Consider the following 21358-nt stretch of genomic DNA (forward strand, 5'->3'; position numbering starts at 1 on the left):
ATGGATTAAGACTGCAGAAAGTTACAAAATCACAAAAGGTAGCATCCACGTTGAATGTGTAATAGACAATAGAATGTTGGGAATGGGAGCATAAAAGTATGAAGGTTTTGTTAAAACTGTGCAAGGCTCCAGTCAGACCAGAGCAGGAGTAGAGTCATAGAGACATACGGCATAGAAGCGGACCCTGCGGTCAATTTGCCCATGCTGACCAGATATTCCAAACTAATCTAGTCCCATTTGCCAGCACTTGGCCCATATCCCTCAAAAGCCTTCCTATTCATATAGCATCCAGTAGCCTTTTAAATATTGTAATTGTACCAGCCTCCACCTTTCCTCTGGCAGCTCATTCCATACATGTACCACCCTCTATGTGAAAAAGTTGCCTCTTAAGTTTCTTTTATATAGATTAGACTTACAGTGTGGCCCAACAAGTCCACACCGACCTGCCGAAGCGCAACCCACCCATACCCCTACATTTACCCCTTACCTAACACTACGGGCAATTTAGCATGGCCAATTCACCTGGCCCGCACATCTTTGGACTGTGGGAGGAAACCGGAGCACCCGGAGGAAACCCACGCAGACACAGGGAGAACGTGCAAACTCCACACAGTCAGTCGCCTGAGTCGCGAATTGAACCCAGGTCTCTGGTGCTGTGAGGCAGCAGTGCTAACCACTGTGCCACCGTGCCGCCGTCCCCTCTCACCCTAAACCTGTGCCCTCTAGTTCTGGACTCCCCCACACCGGGGAAACGACCTTGTCTATTTATCCTATCCATGCCCCTCATGATTTTATAAACCTCCATAAGATCACCTCTATAAGTTTTCAACGCTCCAGAGAAAACAGTCCAAGTTTATTCAACCTCTCTCTACAGTTCAAATCCTCCAACATTGGCAACATTCTCGTGAGTCTTTTCTGAACCCTTTCAAGTTCCACAATATCCTTCCAATAGGAAGGAGACCAGAATTGCATGAAATATTCCAAAATTGGCCTAACCAATGTCCTGCATAGCCGCAACATGACCTCCCAACTCCTATAGTCAATGCTCTGACCAATAAAGAAAAGCATATCAAACGCTGTCTTCACTATCCTATCTAACTGCGACTGTACTTTCAAGGAGCTATGAACCTGCAATCCAAGGTCTCTTTGTTCAGCAACACTCCCTAGGACCTTACCATTACATATATATGTTCTGCTAAGATTTGTTTTCCCAAAACGCAGCACCTCGCATTTATCTAAATTAAACTCCATCTGTCACTTCTTAGCCCATTGGCTCATCTGATCAAGATCGCTTTGTAATCTGAGGTAACCTTCTTCACTGTCTACTACACCTCCAATTTTGGTGTCATCTGCAAACTTACTAACTATATTTCCTATGTTCATATCCAAATCATTTAAATACATGACATAAAGTAGTGGGCCCAGTACCGATTCTTGTGGCACTCCACTGGTTACAGGCCTCCAGTCTGAAAAACAACCCTCCACCACCACCCTGTCTTCTACCTTCAAGCCAGTTCTGTATCCAAATGGTTAGTTCACCTTGTATTCCATGCGATCTAACCGTGCTAATCAGTCTCCCATGGGGAACCTTATTGAAAACCTTACTGAAGTCCATATAGATCATGTCTACCACTCTGCCCTCATCAATCCTCTTTGTTACTTTTTCAAAAAGCTCAATCAAGTTTGTGAGATCTGAATTCCCACGCACAAAGCCATGTTGACTATCCCTAATCAGTACTTACCTTTCCAAATACATGTATATCCTGTCCCTCAGGATTCCCTCCAGCAACTTGCCCACCACCAACGCCAAGCTCACTGATCTACAGTTCCCCGACTTGTCCTTAACAACTTTCTTAAAAAATGGTACTACGCTAGCCAACATCCAGTCTTCTGGCACCTTACCTGTGACTATCGATGATACAAATACATCAGCAAGGGTCCAGCAATCAGTTCCCTAGATTCCCATAGAGTTCTAGGGTACACCTGATCAGGTACTAAGCATCTTTGGATGTAGGAAAGACAATAGAATTTGAGACAATCTAGAAAAGGCTTAGGCTGATACTGGGGTATTGATAGACTGTCTAATGAGGAGAGGTCGAGTAGTTTGGGCATTTATCTATTGGAATTTGAAGTATGAGAGATGAACTTATTGAAACATACAAGATTCTTAGGGGACTTGGCAAGCTCAATATAGAGGCAATGCCCCTTGTGGGTTAGACTAGGACCAAAGTGCATGATTTCAAAAAAAAGAGGTTATCCATTTAAGGTAGCGATGAAGAGGAATTTCTTCTCTCACAAGGTAGCGAATCTGTGGAATTATTTAATGTAGACACCTGTTAAGCCTGGATCATGAAGTATATTGAAGGCCAAGACAGGCAGATTTTTAATCAGTTAAGGGAATCATGAGAAAAGGCAGGAAAGTGGAGTTAAGGAGTATCCAGTTAGCCATGATTTCATTGAATGGTGGAGAAGACCTCATTGGTCATCCTATATCTGATGTAATGAAGGGAAATTACTGCAGACAGGCTGGAGCTCAGGATTGAGTACAATGGGAGACTCAGCCGGCAACAGCTGCTGATTGATCTGTGCAATAGTCACCAGTCATTAAGGACAAAGGCCTTTTGCCTGCCAACAACATATAACTGGCTCATAAGCAGCTAAACAGCCTGCCTGTGTTAACAATAGGGGGCAGAATCCTTTGGACCTCTGACAACAGTGGTGCTGTCTTTGTCCCTTCAATTCAAAATGCCTATAGCCTGAAGTAAAACCAACTTATTTTCCATCAACAGTTGCTGTCAGCTATTAATTTTGGCAAACAAGTCAGAGACCTTATAATCAATGAATCAGTTGTTCTATGCCTCCTGCAAGCTAGTGAAAAATACCTGGAGTAGAGAAATCATGGAGTAGCAAGTCCTGACAAGCCCAAAGGATCATTCCAGCAGTTGCTGTGGACAGGGACCATTGAACTGCCTTCTCAGTTTTTCCCTTCACCCATAATAACTTTAACTGGTCGGTTCATGTCTGTAGAAGAATCTTAGAAGGGGGCCCAGAGTTTTAACTAATAGAGTTTCTATTGCAACAGTTCACAATAGTTTACTTGTATCTAGAATCTATTCATTTGCAATAACTATTAATTTTTATTAAGTATAGAAACCTGTTCTATGCTTTCTGTTAATCTGGGTCTAAAAAGACAGATAAATTATGGAATTTATAACATTTTAAACTTTTGAGACAACTCTCAGATTTGTGCCTTCACTTTATAAAAACAATGATTTGAAATATCCCATTTTTAGGCTCAGGGTTATTTTCGTGGTGTTTCATGCCAGTGTCCTGTTGTTGCTCACAGCAACGTTCCTGACAAAATTTTCCATTAATTGTTGATCTGGGCTCTAATGGCATCCTTCTCATGCAAGCATGTGGCAGCAGAGGTGGATGTGCTTGTCATTGCCATTATCTGTCCACATTCATACTACTGACATGATATTTGAATACCAGCTTTTTCTTACTGACCTTTTGTGAGAAAGGTCATGGCTCAGAAAGGGAAGATGGTACTCCACTTTAGACAAAATGATCTGCAGGTAGGATGGTGGAGAAAGGCCTACATTCTTTCCTATGGAGGCATTTTGCCAGACCCAACCTGTCTAGATACAGATGGCATCCTCAGACAGTGCTGTTACACATTCCAAAAGAAACTGCCATCAGGACCAGAAAGAAGGTCAACGATCTTTTGTGATCTCCACGAGTAAGTGTCACCATTTTCTTTTTGTTCCCTCACACACACTTGAACTCTGCACAGGAATATCTCCAAGAAGAGTGGCCTATGACTCTCACTATTAAATGCAGCATCTTCATTCAATGCTGCTCATCCACCTCATTCTCCTAAACTATGTCCTGTCCCTTTGCCTTCTCTCCTCAATGGGACACCTCATCACCACTGACAGCTCTTCCATCCACTTTCATTTTTCTTGATCCCTCCCTCCAATGAAACAAAATATGTCTTCTAACCAGCGATTGAGTGCAAAGATGAGTGATGGTTTGTCAACTTTTATTTCCATACCATCATGGAGAAGATGCTCAAGATGCTGGGAAACGATCTGGACCATGTGGATGTTAAGACTTCCACGTTCAAGCAACCAAGGTAAGTTTCATTGTACTTCTATTTCCATTGGTGTTAGCGTCTTCCTATGATGTTCAACCTTCTAGCACTGTTGTATAACTAATGGCCTCTCTTCTCTGACCACCAGCAAAACCTACAAAAGTGCCACCCAAAGAAGATAATCTCTGTAGCCAATCAGCTGCTCATCCTCCATTCTGTAGAAGTCACAGATTCCTCAGAGGATGCATGGGAAAGGCTTTAGCTGACACCCCGCACCAGTAGAGACTTTCACTTTAGCTGTTTGGTTTTCTAGATTAAATTTAGCAGCACTATCTGGTAAGCAAATCACTGGGATTACTCCACAGCTGTTTGAGAGAGTCACCTGCTCAGTCCCTGGTAGAAGATGATCACATGGAATCAGCCATTAATTGCTTTGTCTTTGACAGACAAAAGAACTGGTTTGTCAAAGATACTTGTTAATCCGAAGTGAACGATCACATTGTCCATCAAGATTATCAGTGCAGTGCTGGTTCTGGCATACATGCACTTGCCTGTCTCCATAGATAGATTGGCAGCAGCCATGGGAAGCCAGTTTCACCAGAACTTTCAATAGCTGCCAGAAATGCAAGACCTCAAATTCACTCCAGGTGTCCCTTCCCCTCAAAGAGACAGGGTGCTGCCAGCGGATACTCAGAAGGAGGAGCAACTACTCACAGGCCCTCAGAATATTTCTCTCAGGACAGTCCATGGATACCGAGCCCCTCTACCTCCAACCTATTCTCTGAAACTCTCTATGTGCCTCTGCCCTCTTGTCACAAATGGCCCTTGGGTTATCCACACTAATATTCCAGGCCTACTGTAGAGCAAGCTCCCTCCAGATGAGTTGCAAATCCCAGTAATGCACCTGGGTATGTAGGAAGGGCATGTAAAAAACCTCCATGGAGGCACACAGATAGTATAGGTGACAAGTTATTCTAAATATAGTTTCACATCTGTAAATATATTTGCATTTTTAATCACGTCTGATCGATTATACTTTTAGCTGTAGGACTTGTTTAGTTAGCTACCTATGTCAGAGTTAAGCAGTCACTTTATACAGCCCAAGTGATGTTATCTTGGTGAGGCATTGCACATCCATGAGAAGTATCCTAGATTTTAGAAAGCCTTTCACTCTTATGTTCATGAGCTCAACCGAGACTTAGCACTTTAATGACAAGTGTGAGGCCAAAGATAATGAGAGTGCTTTATCATCTGGTTTTGCCTACACTTACAATAAAATTGTGAAATTACCTGATCATTCATGAACACACACCTCTCTGGAGACAATAGTTCATTCTATCTATATGTTTCACAAAGAAATGTACATTCATTTAATGATGGGTGATGATTATTTCTCAATTACTAATGAAATTCTACCTCATACTGCAAACATATCTGCCATGTCCCATAAAAAAATTCCATCTATTGTGAAGGTGTTGGTAGCCAATGTTTTTGCTTATTCTGCAATGAGGTATGGTTGAAGATGGCACATTATCCAGGTTTTGCTCTTGTAAGTAAATTACAACTCAGCTGGGTAGTCAAGATTTTCTCTTGAATATCTGCCCTGTAAGAGTCGTACAGCATGGAAACAGACCCTTTGGTCCAACTCATCCATGCCAAACAAGTTTTCCGAATTAAACTGGTCCCATTTGCCTGCACTTTGCCCATATCCCCCTAAACCTTTCTCTTCATGTACCTGCCCAAATGTCTTTTAAATTTTATAACTATACCTGCTTCTCTCATGTCCTCTGGCAATTCACTTCATCCAGGAAAAGGTTGCCCCTCAGCTCCCTTTTAAATATTTCTCTTCTCACCATAAAAATATACTCCTAGTTTTGAAATCTTCCACCCTAGGGAAAATACCTTTGCTATTCACCTTATCTATACCCCTCATGATGTTACAAACCTCTGCAAAGTCATCCTTCAGCCTCTTACGGTCCAGTGAAAATAGTCAGACTCCATCTAATCTCTCCCTATAACTCAAATCCTCCATCCCAGTAACATCTCAGTAAATCTTTTCTAAACTCTCTCCAATTTAATAATATCCTTCGTATAACAGGATGACCAGAACTGTACACAGTACTCCAAAAGTGGCCTCACGAATGTCTTGTGCAACACAACATGATGTTCCAACTCCTACAGTCAATGGTCTGAGCAATGAAGGCAAACATGCTAATTTGCTTCTTAACCACCCTGTCTATGTGTTTTGCAATGTTCAAAGAACTACATTCCTGAGCCCCTACATCTCTCTGTTTGACAACACTGCCCAGGGTCATACCATTAACTGTACAAGTCTTGCCCTTACTCACTTTACAAAAATGTAATACCTCACATTTATCCAAATTAAGTTCCAACTACCACTTCAATCAACTCAATTAACTTTCAGGTTCTCCGCATTCCCATTCAACTCTTCCAATTTGATGGCTAATTTGCCCAAGTTTCCCCCTCAGTCCTAGGCATACTTGCCTGTCATGCTCATGATAACAATCCACTGCACTCCCATTGAAGTCAGACATAATGCTAGCTTGTGAACACCTACCTTCCTGCAAAGTATTTTGTAATGTCTGTGCTATGTTAGGTTCCACCATTAAATTTGGAGTTTTCCCACCTTCACTGTCCTTATTCCTGCAGGGTAACAGTATAATTCCCTAAACTTGGGTTTCTTGATTTCCACTACACTGTATGAACTGCCCTCAATCAGATTAAGTGAGTGAAAGTGAGGACTGCAGATGCTGGACACTCAGAGTCAAAACGTGTGGCACTGAAAAAGGACAGCAGGCCAGGCAGCATCCGAGGAGCAGGAGTGTCGAGGTTTTGGGCGTAAAGTCTTCATCAGGCATGAGGAGGGGGAAAAGGGCTGAGGGTTTTTTGACCTTAACTGAGTGAGTCAACCTTTTGACTGACCATGGTTCACTGCACCAAGAAATGCTCCTCTTTGACTTTTGAACATGGTCATTTGACCAAAGCACACCCTGTGTGTTTGCAGCTGAATGATACTGACATAAGCATGGTGCTGTACAATAACATGTCCACCCCCTGATTGTTCAGTGCTGGCTATGGAAAGGAATCTGTTTCTCTGTGCTAAAAAGCCAGGGAAGGCAGAGGTGCTTTGATCCGATAAATTCTCATTGAAAAAGCCACAGCAAACCAGAGATGATGTGAGCTTCTAACTAAGAACAAGGCAATGTGTTCTGCAAAAGCAAGCAGAAGAGCTATAAAATGCATCCTGTGCAGATGCACAAAATAAATGCGTGTCCCTGTGCAGAGTGGCCTGGCTGGAACATTGCAATGTAAGGCATCCATGAGTTCCAAAGTGCAGTGGTGAGATGTATTCTGAGTTAATCTGTGACCAGCCATGATGATGTGGTGAGTCTGATATGTTGTTAATGCTGATTTCTCTCAGAGACAGTGGAGCAGCTGTTGTCCATGAAGCTTTCTTGTAGTGACATGTTGATGTGTGGATGGTATGATGGAGGTGCAGAGAAACAAGTGGGGAGCTGGACTCACCCACTAACTGCTCATGCTGGAAGAGAGACTAATATTAACAGAAGATAGAAGTGTGGCACAGGTTGTGCATGTGTCCCAAGTGAGTGAGTGAGTAAATGACACAGAGGGCATTCATGATTAGTAATGTCAGAGATTGGAGTTTCTCTGCAGTGCATGGGAGAATTGTGAACAACATACAAGTGAGGCAAGATAAGCTAATGAGAGGTGCAAATGCACAGAAGTAAGGTAGTCATCACTCATTAGTGATATTAAGAACTCTCTTTTGAAACCTTCAGCAAAAAATTGGAAATTCTTTTCTCAATGTTGATAATCAAATATTTCCATTCTTGCTATATATTCTCAAAGCTCTCTTCAATGTCCATGCTGCTGAAGGGCTGGGAAAATATCAGCTAAGGTATTTATATAATATAATTACACAATAACAAATTAACAACAAGACAAAGGAGGTGGCATTAGAACAATTTAGGCCAAAAACATAGTAAAAGTGTTAAACTTCAAAGAGCATCACAAAAAAGGAGAAAGCTGAAAGACAGAATGTTTTGGGAAAACAAAGGCTGTATTTTCCTTTTTTTTTTGGCCATGTTGTGTCAGGTCTTTTGGAGAGATTTCTGCTTAAACATGCCTCATTATGTACCTATCCTGCCCCTAACGGCATCCTTGACATCTGATTCTGGCCCTATCTTACTACCCACAATTCCTGTAACAACTCGTCGATATCGCAGAATTCAGCAGCTTCCCATATGCCTGCACCATCTTTAGAAGCCTGTGGTACAGCCAGAGGTGTATTGTCAGATTCCTGACATTTACCTCAGACAACAGGGACTTGAAATACCTGCTGATCAGGCAGTGCAGAGATGGGACATCCTCTTCCACCCAGGATCAGTAGTAGGGAGAGTACACAATGCTGTGCCAGTCTGATCCGATGTTGCCACCAGGTTAAAGCGGTCTCAGCTGTCTGGAGGAACATATTGTGCAGTAGGAAGAAGGATAATGAACTTCTCCAAATTCTCTCTGATAGCTCACACTCAATCAATTTCTGCAATTGCACCCACCTTCTACCAAAGCCTTCCATGATCACTATTGCATGCAGCACTTTCTTTCATTCACGGTCACCCACTCCAATCTCTGGCAGCACTAACCGTGGATGCCCTCTCTGTGGTATCTACTAACTCACTCATTTGGGACACATGCACCAACAGCAAACTGTGCCACTTCCATCTTCCCTTAATACTGGCCTCTCGTTCTGTTCAGGAGAAAAGACTCAAAATGGGTGATGGGTTTCCTGACATTCAAATCCTGACCTATATATGGAGACCATCCTGAATGCGACCTCTCTGAGCAGCAGACTGACCATGTCCAAGCCCCTTGACTAGTAATGGAGGCTCCCCTTGACTTACTGTGCTTTGAAAAGGGGCTATTCCCTTTGAGTGTGAGCTGCTGTCAACCATGACAAGCATCCTTCCTTTTGTGTCTGCACTAAAAGGTAAGGCAAGACAGAAGTAACATGAGCTTTGTATCTCTGGCTGAGTGGATAAAGTGCAAAAAGACAAGGAAAGGCAATACAAGGCAGGGATGCTGTAATCATTCAACTGAAAACTTGGAAGTTAATGTATAACAGCAGTACGTTTATGGAATTCACCAGTACAGAGTCCATCCACAAATGTTCTCATGGTGGGGAAATGGCACCATGGAAGATGGCAACATCTATCTTTTGTTCACTTGACATTAATACTATGCTGCAGAGTCCCTAGACTTGTTTCTTTTCTACCCAAAATTGAAAAGTTGATCATACTTGAATTTTTAAAATAAATTTATTGTACACTTCCGTGCACAGAAGAAATGAAAATGCACAAAAATGCAATAAGGTGGATAATATGTTCACCCTGAAAAAAATGGTATTGACTTCCATGACTATCCTTCACAATGTACATTGTATACAGGCTGTGTGTGATGCATGCAAAAGATTTGGCTTTCAATATTCTTAATAGTCTCATTGATATATATCTATATATCAATTATTAAGACTATTAAGACTATTGAAAGCCAAATCCGTTGCGTACATCACAGACACATTTTAAATATATATATTGCATCAACTTTTATTGTATTTTGTTCATTTCACATGAGGAGGTGGTTAGTTTTTTTCTTCAAAAGTCAACACTTCAGAAGGGTTTTTGAGTAACTGATTGGAGACCTATGGTTTGTACAACAACTGACCAGAGTGAAGTGAATTTCAGACATAAAAAGCAATTCTATCACATATTTCTGATAGTGGTTTGGTAATGATCTTCATTTATTATTTAGAAACCACATATAACTCATCCATACTAACTTACACCAAATTTTTTTTTCGCATTCATTCATGTGATGTGGGCATTGCCTTACCAGCATTTACTGATCAACCCTAAGACCTTGAGAAAGTGGTGACGACCTACCTTTATGAATGGCTGCAGTCCATGGGTACAGGCAAACAGTGTTGTTAGGAAGGGAGCTCTAGAAATTTGCCACAGCAATGCTGAAGTAATGGTGTGAGTTTCTTGAGTGTTGTTGAAACTGCACTCATTAAGGCAAGTGGAAAGTATTCCATCACGCTCTGACTTGTATCTTGTAGATGTTGCATATAATTTGGGCAATCAGGAGGACAGTTACTTACCTCAGATTCCTATCATGTGACCTCCTTTCATAGCCACGTGTTTATACGCTGGCTCTGTTCAGTTTCTGGTCACTGGTAACCCCCAGATACTGATAGTACAGGATTCAATAGTGGCAATGTTATTGATGTCAGGAGGTTATGGTTAGATTCTCTCTTGTTAAAGAATGCCATTACCTGTCACTTGAGTAATGTGAATATTACTTGCCACTATTAGCCTAAAACTAGATATTTTCCCAAGTCTTGATCTTGTTCAAGTTACAATTGCACCTTTTCAGTATTTTGCTTAGTTTCTATGTACTATGACTTTCATTTATGCATTATCTGTGATTCATTTTCTGAATGGAAACAGAGAAGTGAAATGGTTTGGTGATCAAGAATAATGTGACTATTTTAGCTATCAAAACTGTGTGAGTTAACACAATGAGGAGCATCCCACTTAAATGCATTACTGTGAATTTGGCCTACTGTGAAGTGATGCATTCCTCAATCAAAGCATCCTTGTTTCATTCAGTTCAGATTTCCTGTAAGAGGGATAGAATCCCTTGAAAAACTGGATGCTGACTGGAACATGGCAAGCCTCACATGCTATAGGCTCTCTGTTGGGAATGCATTCAATGCGCAACTTGAGCCTTGTTAAAATCATTCAGATCACTAACATTATCTGATTCATTCCTGAATGGGAATAGGTGCAGTGAGACCATGATTTGCAAACCCTATGTCTGAAAACAGGGTGCTTTTAATTGCAGAAAAAGTAGCCAAGCAAAAACACTCCCAGAAGTTTGAAATTGGCAGAACCCCAAGTGAAACTTGTTCACAATGGCTATTCAAATGGTAACTTCTTTCCTGTTCTCCCATCCTGAGGGTATTGACCTTGGCTGCTGCACGTTCCATAGCAAATTGTTAGGCAGAATATTCCATATAGACCATGTATACAGTTAAGTTTTGGTGATCACATTATTAATTACTTTGGATAATAAAGTCTGTTATTGCATGGAACTATGTCCTCTGTGTCCTAGTTACTTGATTTATTTGAGTGTTTGTTCCTTGTAATTTTCTACAAGAAGAAGTTTACCTCACTGAGTTGCACTGGAAATTTCAAGCAATCTTCCTTACATCATTGCTTGGTTTTATTCAACTTTAAAACAACGCCAAAAGTTTACTTGTTTAAAAAGATTGTCAAAATGTTCACTAAAACAAAATAATTATTTGTTAAAAAAACATAATAACTCAGTGGCATTTTCTTGTTGAATCGTGAAATATATGCTACAATCACTAACCTTTTAAATTAAAGATTAGTACGCTGGAAACTATTTCCCAATAAATGGGATCAGTTATAATCTGGTGACTTTTTCTTTCGTGTAAATAATATGGTTTAATAATACTTGCAGCAATATTCACAAATTGCATTAAATTAGAGAGGTAATTTTTGCTGTTGCTCATTTGAGCTTGTAAAGCGAATGTCTATAAATTAAACCATCTAATGCATACTTACACCTCTTGAATCAACAGCTGCATACATGATGTCCGTCCATCCTTTAAATGTTGCCTAAATAAATAACATAAAAAGGCATCATTACCTAATTTAAAACTATAAAATAGAGCAAGAAAAATTATGTCCTTAGTGCAAGTTAGCATTTTAAAATCTTCATGAAAATTAAAAAACCATCTGCTCTTTTATCCCTCAAAGCATTTATTGAACTCTACTTTGTGGGCAGGGGCCTGGAATTCAGGGTGCTGGGACTTCCTCTTTGCTCAGGACTAGCAGTAGGGGCTGCAACATCAGACCATGCCGGTCTTTCCTAGGTTTCCATGTGTCAGTACAGTCTCGGTGGTCTGGAGGAATTCACAGCATTGAAAAGAAGATCAGTGATCTTCCCCACTCCATCTGTGTAAGTGTCATCACCTTTTCTCTGGCACTTCACACTCACTCTATGTCTGCTGCTACACCAATTTCCAATCACACTCCCCTACTCTCACTGTTGCCTGCAAAATTTTCTCTCACTCACCATTACTCTCCCCAATCCCTGACACCACTAATCCTACATGTCAGCTGTGCTGCCTAATCACTTGCATGGGGTTCCTCACCAACTGCATCAAAAGTTACATGTCACCCACTTTTTTCTCTCTCTCTCTCTCTCTCTCTCTCTGAGGGTCGGTGTGGACTTGTTGGGCCGAAGGGTCTGTTTCCACACTGCAAATAATCTAATCAATTTCACGATGAAAACAACACATGATAGGGCTGGAAGAGTGAAGATAAGTGATGAATTCCTGACACTCTGCTTCTCAGCTATAATAAGGAGAGTTGTTGGTAAAGTGTTGGAAAAGGTTATAAGAGGTAGGATTTATAACCATCTAGAAAAGAATAATCTGATCAGGGATAGTCAGCACAGTTTTGTGAAGGGTAGGTCGTGCCTAACGAAACTTATTGAGTTTTTTGACAAAGTGACCAAACAGGTAGATGAGAGTAAACCGATTGATGTGGTGTATATGGATTTCAGCAAGGCGTTTGTTAAGGTTCCCCACAGTAGGCTATTATACAAAATGCGGAGGAATGGGATTGTGGGAGACACAGCAGTTTGGATCAGTAATTGGCTTGCTGAAAGAAAACAGAGGGTTGTAGTTGATGGAACATGTTCATCTTGGTGTCCAGTTACTCGCGGCGTACTGCAAGGGTCGGTGTTGGGTCCACTGCTGTTCGTCATTTTTATAAAAGACCTGGATGAGGGCTTAGAAGGGTGGGTTAGTAAATTTGTGGACGACACTAAGGTCGGTGGAGTTGTGGATAGTGACGAAGGACGTAGTAGGTTGCAGAGAGACATAGATAGAATGCAGAGCTGGGCTGAGAGGTGGCAATGGAGTTTAATGTGGACAAGTGTGAGGTGATACACTTTGGACAGAGTAATCGGAATGCAAAGTACTGGGCTAATGGTAAGATTCTTGGGAGTACAGATGAGCAGAGAGATCTCGGTGTCCATGTATACAGATCCCTGAAAGTTGCCACCCAGATTGACAGGATTGTTAAGAAGACATACAGTGTTTTGGCCTTTATTAATAGAGGGATTGAGTTCTGGAACCAGAAGGTTATGCTGCAGCTGTACAAAGCTCTGGTACGGTCACACTTGGAATATTGCGTACAGTTCTGATCACCACATTATAAGAAGGATTTGGGAGCTTTGGAAAGGGCGCAGAGGAGGTTTACTAGGATGTTGCCTGGTATGGAAGGAATGTCTTACGAGGAAAGACTGAGGGACTTGAGGCTGTTCTCGTTAGAGAGACGAAGATTGAGAGGTGACTTAATAGAGACATACAAGATAATGAGAGGGTTAGATAGGGTGGACAGGAAGAGTCTTTTTCCAAATATGGGGACGGCAAACACGAGGGGACACTTTAAAGTGAGGGGAGATAGGTATAAGACAGATGTCAGAGGTAGTTTCTTTACTCAGAGAGTAGTAAGGGTATGGAATGCTTTGCCTGCAATGGTAGTAGATTCGCCAAGTTTAAGTGCATTTAAGTCATCATTGGACAGGCACATGGACGTACATGGAATAGTGTAGCTGGGATGGGCTTCAGATTAGTATGACAGGGCGGCGAAACATCGAGGACTGAAGGGCCTGTACTGAGCTGTAATGTTCTATGTTCCTGAATCTGACTTCTGAGTGGCTAACTAACCCTTGCTAATCCCCTAGGCCAGTACTGGAGGCCACCCTTGATTTATGTTGCTGGGACCCCTGACTAATGCGTGCCTCCAAGAACTTCCTAAGTACAACTCCCTGAAGATTTTGAGACATTACTGTACATCCACTTGTTTTGTACAAAATCCGGACAAGATGTGAGACTGACAGCACACTGCCATATAGGAAGATGTACACCCTCTTGTCTGAGGACTGCTGACCAGCAAAACAATCTGCCTGGTTGTATGACTGCACCAATAGGCAAGGCAATGCAAGATATCTTGTTTGGTGCATTTAGCAGGACAGGAAGCTGAATATTAATGAGGTGACCTGCAATGTTAATAAGGCATTTACCAGCTACAATCCCCACCTGCCACTTTGCCATTCCCTAGCGAGAATTACATCTCACTGCTTGGCAAATGCATAACGGATGCAGTGAGATGCTCCTCATGTCAGGATTGACCTCGCTAGACTCTTCATACAATTCTGACACTCAACCCACAGCCCACATTGAATGTATTCTGATAACATTCAGCACAGCTCAACGTATGTACTACTTGATTTCTTCCCAGTTTCAAAAATCTCTTGATATTTCAACTATATAGTAGTCTAGTATCTATTCCAGTTTATCGTCTAAAATTTAAAAAATGTGATCCCTTACATAGTATATGTTTTACCAGGTTCACTTCGAAAATAAATTTTCTTTAATGATGCTCGTATCTTAGATTATCTTTCAATCACCAGTTTTAAACAGGATCCTGTGGTGCAGTGATAGCATCCATATGTCTGAGGTGGGAGACCTGGGTTCAAGTCCCATTGCTTCAGAAGTGTGGAATACCATCTCTGAACAGGTTGATTTGAAACTATCAAACAATTGGAATGCATCAATACATTTTGCCTTGTTCATGCTGAAAGAAGTTGCATTCACGAAAGAGCAATTTAATGCACATCAACCACTATGTAACACTTTGCAACATGTCCAGCACTATCCATGCTGGTGTTACCAGGTTGTATTGATTCTTAATTTACTTTGCTTCCATTATGTGATGCCATTTAACAAAGATCAAGTAGTAACATTTTAACTCTTTAACTATTTACAATTCATCACTCCTAATTAAAATATGAACGCGTACCAAATCCTTTTTCAGAGCTGATTCACACGTTCAATTTTTGTGGTGGTAAAAATATCAGCAATACCATCAGTACTTCTGCAAACTGACAGAAACGCTGCACATGCATAATTACATGGAGAATCAAAACTTGCTGTCACTAATTCCCCATTTCTCCAGAGGTCACATGCTGAGATCTCCCCAGACTATAATCAATTGAAAATCTTTGAATGCACAAGACCTTCCACTCTTATGCCCTTGGCTCATGGCAGCTTACACAAAAAAACACATCTTAAATTATAATCTATCTGTAATTTTATTTGATGTGTCTATTATCTTATTTTATAAATTATTTCTGATCTCTTATTTAAATTCTGCTCTCTTATCTTTTTACAAGTGTTCAGAAATTGTCCACATATCATTCCTCAGAGAAGTAAACAGTGCAGCTTATCAAGTCACTTTATGATTAGCTGCACTACTGAATTCTGAGCAGTTCTCCAAGTCATTCACCCTAAGGTTAAGACCCTGAGAACTTACAGCAATCTAGCATCATTAATTTGATCTAATCAGCAAGCACTGCCATCAAGTAACAGTAGAAATACTGGAGCGAGATAACAGCAATACAGATAACCAAACTTAAAATCTGGTACTTTCCTTGGGTGCAGGTTTGGCTGGATGTGGAGTAGGTCATGCAGATAAATTGTTCAGTTTGCCACAATTTACATTGAAAGGTCAAAATGATATAGGGAATCTTTGATTAATTCAAATGGATAGCTGGTGAATACAAAATAAAATTACTTGCTCAGTAACACCACTGCAGTTCTATGTTTCTGAATGCAATGCACTTTGGGAACTGCAAATACAACGCCTTTTATCTCAGCACCAATAGTGCATGAACACTGATAATGACCATTATGATGTGACCAGGGGATCTTGCCTGGCAGAAGCACGTTCCAGCAATCAAGTGTTAAAATTATGAAATAAGTCTATTACTTGGAATTTAACTACTACTCATTATTAAAATGTACCAAATCTAAGAGTCACTTTGATGAATCAATGATACAAATTTTTGGAGGGTTGTCTTCATGAGATTGTATTAGGCTCAGAGCCACTTAGGATTGCTATAAATACAGAAAAGTCAGGTTGCTTATCGTGCCTAACATTGACAGAGACAATATAATTATGGATAGATCATCTTTACCTAGATTGGTCACTAAAATCCTGTTTTAAATTTTCATTAGTCAGAATAGTTAACTGAGGTCAGTTGTGACCCAACATGTTAATTTATGCAGTGAGTAAATGAAGAGAGTAATGTTTCCAGCATGTTTAAATTGTTTTATCATCCTTTCCATAAAACATTAAATAAAGGACACTACATTATCCCCATTACTGTGCTGCAGACATTTCACTGACAATTAATTCTCTGGAGCTATCTGGCAATAAAAATGGAAACGTCAGTTGCTGAATTAGCTACTGATCCATGTACTCTTGGCTCTCTCTTCCAGACAGTAAGCTAGATGGTTGACCTCAGAGCTTTCGTCAGATTTTTGTGCCATAAATTTGCACAGTCACATTGCTAAATGTAACAGCTATCTTTACATAAATTATTTACATAAATAATGTGTTTACATAAACTAAAATATTCCAATAAATTGTTAGCATTTGCCCCAGCAAACTCTCATTGTCTCAAGCCTATATGAGATATATAAAGCAGAGTTCTGAATCTCAGTCATATTTCTGAATTAAATCTGATTTTTTTTCAGCACTAATCCTCAATCAACATCTGCATTTGGTCCATTTGTGGAACTAGAACAACAAAATAAGTACCATAGTGTCATAAATAAGATAGAATCTGCAATACTTAATGGGCTGGTCTATATGTCACTCACGCCTCCACCCCCAGCCATCAGATAGGTTTTTGGGGAATATGTAAAATAGGTCAGGTGTCTAACCTATCATCTTTTTGCCAACCCCAAACTCACTCCCATAACACATTACCTGGATACATACTTATGCTAGGAGAAAGTGAGGACTGCAGAAGCTGGAGTACCAGAGTTGAAAAATGTGGTGCTGGATAAACACAGCAGGCCAGGCAGTATCTGAGGAGCCAGAGAATCGATGTTTCGGGCATAAGCCCTTCTTTTGCCCAAAATGTCGATTCTCCTGCTCCTCAGATGCTGCCTGGCCTACATACTTATGCTGACTATTATATATGAGTCCATTGAACTGATTTGATTTGATTTATTATTGTCACATGCACCGAGATATAGATAAAATTGTTGTGTTATGTGCTTTACAGGCAGATTGTACTGGACAAATGCATCAGAGTAACAGAATTAAGTGCAGGATACAGTGTTATAGCTGTTGAGAAGGTGCAGAGAGAGATCAACATTAACATTAAAGAGGTCCATTCAAAAGTCTGATTAATACACTGCACATGTTAACAATGACAATCAAGTCACGAGAGTAACATTCCAGATACATGCAAATACATGAATGTGGAGCAGGCCCCTGAAGCTTGCTCAGTTATCCAATCAGATCATGTTTGATTTTATTTATGTGAATTCCTGCCTAGCCCAATAACCTTACACTCTCTTGCTTAGGGCTCTTGTGACACAGTTATAATGACCCTATCCAGGAGCCAGAAAATCTGGATTCAGGTCTTACCTATACCAGAAGGCATAACATCTCTGACCAGGTTGATTAAAAGTATTTAAAACTCAATTGAAAAAAAAATGGCAGGTGAAAGTGAGCATGATGACTATTATGGCTGATACAAACAAAAGTAGGTACCTCACTTGGGGGAGCTTTGCATGTGTTGTGGGCATGCTCTAAAGATGTCATCTCCCTTTCACCTATCCAAATAAATCCAGCTCCCACCATGATTCCTTCCTCTGTGGGTTTGAGGGTACTCCTTGCCTTAAAACTCCGAGACTTACCTTGTAGGGCAGCCGTGTTCCTTTTTGAGCTGCTTAGTGCACTCAGGTTCATAGTTCTTTGAACATGGAATGGGAGGGAGATAGACTATTGAAGGTGGCGCTTGGTATGCTTCCCTTTATTGGTTAGTGCCTGCAGTATAGGAGTTGGGAGGTCATATTACGGCTGTACAGGACATTGGTTTGGCCACTATTGGAGTTTTGCATGCAATTCTGGTCTCCTTCCAATAGGAAGGATGTTGTGAAACTTGAAAGGGTTCAGAAAAGATTTACTAGGAGATTGCCAGGGTTGGAGGGTTTGTACTATAGGGACAGACTGAAAATGCTGGGGCTTTCTTCTCTGGAGTGTCAGAGTCTGCGGGGTGACCTTGCAGAGGTTTATAAAATCATGTCAGGCATAGATAGGGTAAATTGACAAGTTCTTTTGTCCGGGGTGGCGGAGTCCAAATCTAGAGGGCATAGGTTTAAGGTGAGAGGGGAAAGACATAAAAGGATCTAAGGGGCCACTTTTTTACGTCGAGCGGGGAATTAGCTGCTAGAGGAAATGGTGAAAGCTAGTATGATTATAGCATTTAAAAGCCATATAGATGGGTATATGAATAGGAATGGTTTAGATGGAAACAGGCCAAATGCTGGCAAATGGGGCTAGATTTATTCTGGATATCTGGTTGGCATTCACAAGTTGGACCAAAGGGTCTGTTCCTGTGCTGTACATCTCTATGACGTTAGTGCTGTGCAAATCCCTCTGCTAATTTGGAGATGGTTTTCTCCATGATTCATGACAATGTTTAAGAGGCTGTTTCGTGGGCTAACCAATACACCCAGCATTTCTGTGCACATGCCTTTCAACATCATTCTTTATGCAAAATGATTATCTGAGTTGTCTGAAGTGCAATTAATCTGCAATCTCACTTTCTGTAGAGCTCACACATTAATCATCCTTCCTGATTGCTTGACTGCAGCACACTTGCACCTGGGGATTCACCACCTGTTGATTTCAACTTTATATTAACTTCTGAGGATATTTCAGAGAAGGTTCACTCGATTAATTGCAGAGATGAAAGGCTTGCTTTATCACAAGAGACTGAGCAGTTTATGCCAGATTTTTAAAACAGACAGCAGGTGGAATTATCTCTCTCAAAAGGTTGTGAATTTGTGGAATTCACAATCTCAGAGTGCAGTTGAGTCCAGGATCCTAAATAAATTTAAGAAGATGAACAGATTGCTAATAGCAAAGGTCTTTTCTTGAGGATGGGTATATTTGTGAGGTGAGGAGAAAGCTTTAAAAGAGACCTGAGGAGCAACATTTTCATACGAGGATGATTTGAATGTGTAATGAACTGCCAGAGGAACTGGCAGGTGCAGGTACAACTACAATATTTAGAACAGATTTAGATAGGTATATGAATAGGAAAAGTTTGGAGGGATATTGGCCAAATGCAGGCAAGTGGAACGTGTTTAGTTTGAGAAACTTGGTCGACATGGACAAATTGAATCGAAAGGTCTGTTTCTGTGCTATGTGGCAGGGTATTGGCAATGGGCAGGAAAGTGGAGTTGAAGTTGAGAAGAGATCAGCCGTAATTGCTTTAAATGGTATAGCAAGCTCAAAGCTGAATTGCCTATTGCCACTCCTAGTTCTTATATGCAGTGTTAGTATCTGAATTGGTGTCCGTGAATACCAGACCGAGTGACAGGGACTCTTCACCAGTGCTGAATTGTTGCTTCTTCTCCCACTCTAGGATTTGCTGTAACTGGGCAGGGAGCTATACTTCGGTGCCTGAAAGTAGAATATCAGAAGGAGAAGTCTGTGATGAGGAAAACAGTGTTGTGTAGTAAGCAGGCATTCAATCGTCACACCAGCTGTATTATGTCAGATAGCAGGATGAGGGTGTGCTGGGAGTTGAGGTAGGACATAAGACAAGAAAATAGCATCGTTCTCAGTGATGTTGGAAGACCTAGGCTCTGTCACAACAGGTTCTGTGATAAGGAAAGTCATTTCCTCCTGTAGGAGTCATGGAGTCATTATGGCACAGAAGAAGTCAACGCAATACATGAAGTCTATGCCATCTCTCCATCGAGCAATCAAGTCAGTCCCATTCCTCTGCTCTGTCTTTCTGGCCTTGCAGGTTTATTACTTGCAAGTGCTCATTTAATTTGTTTTTAAAATCATCGATTGTTTCCACTTTAACCAACTACAAAAGCAGTAAGTTCCTGTTCATCACCATTACTGAATAAAAGAAATTGCCTTCACTTTCCTACTCAACCTTTAATTCTTGCATAAACTTGAAATCTATATTGAATAGTCCTTGTGTGATCAGCTACTGCAAACAGCTATTCTTTGTCTACCTAATCTAAACATGCCACAATTGTGTACTCCTCTATCAAATCTCCCTCAATTTCCTTTGCTTTGAGGAAGATAGTAGAAAGTGAGGACTGCAGATGCTGGAAATCAGAGCTGAAATTGTGTTGTTGGAAAAGCGCAGCAGGTCAGGCAGCATCCAAGGAGCAGGAGAGTCGACCTTTCCGGCATGAGCCCTTCTTCAGGAATGATAGTCCCAGTCTCTCCATACTAACCTTGTAGCTAAACACCTCATCCCTGCAATCATTTTGCTCAATTTCCTTTGTATTTGCTTGAACAATCTCACATCTTTCCTTAAGTGCACTGGACACAATAATCTAGTTGTAATTCAATCAGAGTTTTAGGAAGGTTCAGCAATACTTTTATGCTTTTGCAATCCGTAGATCTATTTATGAAGTCTATGATTATCTATGCTTTGCTATCAGCTCTCTCAATGGACGTATTTTGGAATGAAGCCATTAAGTCTGTAATGCCTTTCTCTAATACATCTTCAGAAATGCATCACTTCATACATCTCCAATAACTACTTTCTATTGTATTTTTAAATTCAATTATGGGTCATTTTGTCCATCTCTTGTTGTGCTGGAGAAAGTGGTGGTGAACTGCCTTCTTGAACCACAGTAGTCCATTTTCTTTAAGTAGATTCACATTTCCATTGGGAAGGGAGTCCCTGGATTTTAACTCCACAGCAATGAAGAAATGGTCAGGATAATGAATGGCTTGGAGGGGAATTTGCTAATGGTGCTGTGTCGGCTGCCCTTGTCCTTCTAGATTTCCTTCTTGGAAATGAAGGAAAGTTCTCTGAAGCAGTGCAAATGATTGGGAATAGGACATTGCCCTGAGAACTCCTGCACAGATGTCCTGCAGCTGACATTACTGACCTCTAACAACCACACCACCTTCCTACATGTCAGGTATGGCACCAACCACTGGTAAGTTTTCCCCCAGTTCCCATTTCCTTATGTTTCGATAGGGCTTTGTAATGCCA

The 21358-nt window shown here is 40.8% G+C and overlaps 1 protein-coding gene across 4 annotated transcripts in view; it reads right to left on the reverse strand.

Moving 5' to 3' along the window:
* Positions 1–21358, reverse strand: part of scn1laa (sodium channel, voltage-gated, type I-like, alpha) — a 159968-nt gene that overhangs the window by 23639 nt on the left and 114971 nt on the right. For all 4 annotated transcript variants that reach the window (XM_060827175.1, XM_060827176.1, XM_060827174.1 and 1 more), the window contains one exon: positions 11788–11841. In XM_060827175.1, coding sequence (XP_060683158.1) covers positions 11788–11841 — 54 coding nt within the window. The remainder of the gene's footprint in view (positions 1–11787; positions 11842–21358) is intronic.

Source organism: Hemiscyllium ocellatum, chromosome 7 (genome assembly GCF_020745735.1).
Source record: "Hemiscyllium ocellatum isolate sHemOce1 chromosome 7, sHemOce1.pat.X.cur, whole genome shotgun sequence".
NCBI lineage: Eukaryota > Metazoa > Chordata > Chondrichthyes > Orectolobiformes > Hemiscylliidae > Hemiscyllium > Hemiscyllium ocellatum.